Genomic DNA, 3,839 nt, shown 5'->3' on the forward strand with positions numbered 1-3,839 from the left:
GGTGGAGGAGCGGCACGGAGAGGGGTGACCCCCAGCGCTTCCAGAAGCACCGGTATCTCCAAGGGCTTCTCGTGGTTGATAGTGTAAGCAGCCCTCCCAAGCGGGAAGGCTTTACCAACCCTGTTGCTCTCAGCCGTCCCGCGTTTATCAGTTGGTCTTCTGTAATTTTATCGAGTTTTAATTAGCTGTGATGTTTGTAACTAGTTTCTTACAAACGTTCAAGTGAGACCAGCACTTTAAAATGGGAGTTAGAGATTAAAATTAGCTGAGAGTCGGTCATTTCCCAAGGTACAGGTTGTGCAAGTATCTATCTGTCTGATTTCAGTTTTAAAATGCACTGCTTTTCTTGTCCCAGCTCGTTTTGATACCTTGTGGATTTGAAGAATAAATAACTGAATTAGAAGTTAGCACATCTCTCAAATGTTATTGTGTGAATCAAAGTAGGGAGGCTCGCATAGCAGCAGCAGGAGGATGTTAATGTAGTATGAATGTTAACGGGAAGGTTAGTGCCTTTACACACCATTATTGATCCTACTTTTAAAGGGATCCTCCTACAATAGAACCTGTGCACTTTTAGAGACTTTATAAGGTCTTAATTATTGGAATATTTTGGTAAATCATCTTTCATTGTCATTCTACTTATTTGTTAAATTTGATTATGTTAACTAATATTTTGACTAACCTATGTGAAATAATTTAATGTCAGATTCATCCTTAAGTAAAAAATAAGTCACCATATCTACCTATAGGGTAATACATGCCATGTCCTTGAAATGTAAGCTGTGCAAAATGATGCTCATACGTATAGGAGAGCTTTATGTATTACAGAGTGCTCAATATTACTTCATAATATTGATTGTGATACAGCTAAAGTGATACAGCTACTCAGTTGTGCTGGTTTAGGAAATTGAGTTTTTGCAGCCATGTCCGTATTGTCCCATCCTTTCTAACTGTATCCCCCTGTCCAGCAGTAAGGTAGCAATTTTAAAAATATAATGGGAATATATAATACTATTAACATTTATGTTCCTAATTCTCCAAAACACTTGCAAAATCTTACATACATTAATTTAAGAGATTACTTATTGCACATAGATTTACAAGTGTGTGCATGCTTACATTGCAGGACTGGAGCTTTCTCTACCTTTGCAAGAAACTGCAAACTTTTTCTCAAAGGAAGATAGTTACTAAATATTTTTGTGCAGTTCTGATTCATGCATGAAGAGGATATTTATAAGGCTCTCCATTTATCTCCCTCAGTACTGCTTACAGTATTTTCTATTTAAATGGGGTTTTTGAGTAATAATTTTATCTTGTTTAATTTTTGTATGTGTGTTCCTCTTTTATTTTATAGGAGATTTACGTGACTCTGCATTACCTTTGTTGAACTCACCGAGGTAAAGTAGTATTGGCCAGTTCCCATATATGAATAATCACATTGTATAAAAAATGTAAATAAAACCTAGTATAACTTTGTAAAATAACTTGAAGTTTTTTCTTTCAATGTTTTCCTGCACAAGATTGTTGCCTTTCTCTCCTAAAGTCCTTATATGTTTTTAAAAAAATGTTGTCTTAGTAGTAGTGTTGTTCTGAGGCATCAGATTCCTCTTGGAATGCTGCCATGCAGTAAATTCTCATTTGTCCACTAACTCTGCAGCTGGACTCTAGAATTTCTCTGAAGAGATATTCCATGCGGAAATTCAATTCTGTGAGGAAGTCGTAAGCTAAAACAAAAACCAAAAAGCTCTCCTCCAAATATAAACCGTCTCTGCCACAACTCAGAATAATATTATCTAATGAAAAAATATTCTGCAAGTTAGTGTGGTGTGTCTTAAATCCAGTATAACATCTTCCCTTTCTCAGCTGCTTGCTGTTCTTTTTTAGCCCCTTCCTCTGCCACTCTCCAACCCCATATTTCAATCATGAAGTCCTTCCCCCACTTTTAAAACTATTCTGTTCCTTTCTCTTGTTTACCAAAAGTAAAAATCAATAACAGTTATAACTCCCTCATGCTATAACTGCCTTTTGTGAAAGAATGAAGTAAAGTAAATCCAAATTTGCTGCCACTTCTTGTAGGAATTTAATTCTTTAATATTATATTGGTATTTATGTGAGAACTCCTCAAAGCTTTTATAATAGTCATGCACAGTTACTTATTCAAGCTAAATTTACTGGTGCATCCACTGATAAATGTGATGAAATAGGTTAGGGAGCTTTTAGATGTAGGCGTTGCTATACTTTGTTGGACTCATGGAACAAGAATTGATTGTTCTTTCCCTTTTTGCAAGCAGCAAAGAAAAATGCTAGTAACTTTCTTGCTGGAATCTGCCCCATTTGTAAAGTCTTTTATAGCTTCCAGTAGTAAGAAGGGTGCTTGAAGCCCATAGTCTTAAAAACTACCAAAACCTTTATTATAACACTGGTTTTATATATCTCAAGTTCACTGTGAAATGTGTTCTTCTAGAGCTGAAGTTACATGCAACAGCAATAAATTCCACTAACTTCATATTCTTTGCTTTTGAATCTGCCACATTGTTACCTTTAATAAATTTTTGACTTGTAATAAATTGATGTGTACAGCTAGAAGTAGTATATTTTCAGGAGAGACCTTTGTATGACTTCACATGCTTAATCTGATTTTTGTGATTTAATTTTATCAAACAGATGATAGATCTATTTCCAAGTCATCTAATCCATAAATATTCATTTAGTGTTGAAGGTGATGCTATCAAAGTTTATGTAAGGGTACGTCCCCCTTCAGAGGGAACTGTGTTAACTGATGGAGATCAAGGCTTGTGTTTATCTGTTCTTTCATCAAATACCATCCGTCTGCATTCAAAGCCTGAGCCGAAGATCTTCACTTTTGATTATGTTGCAAATATGGAAACAACACAGGTAATAACTTCCAGAATCTCATAATGCTATTGCAGTTTTTGCCCAAATTTTGGTAACTGCTACATTAAACCTTTCTAAAGATGTAATGCCTTACGTCTTATTTTTTGCAGTGGTCAGATTGGTAATATGTAGTTACAGTACAGAAACAGTTACACCACAGACAGAAAATACCACCCCCCTGTTGAGACAAACATATAAAAATAGCAGTTGGTCAGTAGCTTGATATTAAAGATGTGATTGGTATATTAGGAACTTAAGAGTTTATATTCTATTAGTTATATTTCCTTCTTACACGTTTGCCTTTTAAACACATGCGTTGTCCATCTGCAACAGGTAATACTGGAAGGAAATCCTTCAATTTAATTTTTATAATATTGTGTTTGAAATTCTGAACATAATTTTAATTCCTCTAAGGCTTCAATTCTTTTTAAGTTCTGGTTAACAAAACAAAGCCCCCAAAAAACCCCACCCACTGTAGGCTGTTATTTGTAGCTAGGCTGTTCTTGCACATCTAAGAGAAATACATGAAAATAGATGAGGTTAACAGTTGTGCAGATTTGTTGAATATGCCATTGTGCAGTGGCAAATGTTGAAAGTTAACTAGATTTGAGTGTCATAGGCTCAATGTTGACCTACTGATAGTGTAAACCACATATAATCAAAAACACTGGACCAAAATTAATATAATATATATTTGAAAGCTGTTACTATGATGCTGAGTTTTATTATTTTTCTTTTGGTTATCAACAAGGAATAAAATTTTTTCAGAGGGAGTGATTTATGTCACAAAGACTTAGGATGTATTTTTTTTGCTGTGAGAACTCCAGGGGTCATGATAATGTCTAACTTTAAGAAATGCATCTATTTTATACATTATAAAGTTATGGCATAGAAAACACTGATAGAAGAGATACTTAAGTGAATGGTGCTAAGTGCTTTCTCTT

At 34.8% G+C, this 3,839-nt stretch overlaps 1 protein-coding gene across 1 annotated transcript in view; it reads left to right on the plus strand.

The window, feature by feature from the left end:
- Nucleotides 1–1,360: 1,360 nt before the first annotated feature.
- The window catches only part of KIF15 (kinesin family member 15), a gene marked incomplete at its 3' end in the record, with an annotated part of 34,922 nt that continues 32,443 nt past the window's right edge, over nt 1,361–3,839 (plus strand). Inside the window, 2 exon segments of the mRNA XM_009587824.1 lie at nt 1,361–1,397; nt 2,712–2,895. Of these exon segments, the coding sequence (XP_009586119.1) occupies nt 2,881–2,895 (15 nt within the window).

This window comes from Fulmarus glacialis, unplaced genomic scaffold (assembly GCF_000690835.1).
Source record: "Fulmarus glacialis isolate BGI_N327 unplaced genomic scaffold, ASM69083v1 scaffold32910, whole genome shotgun sequence".
Lineage (NCBI taxonomy): Eukaryota > Metazoa > Chordata > Aves > Procellariiformes > Procellariidae > Fulmarus > Fulmarus glacialis.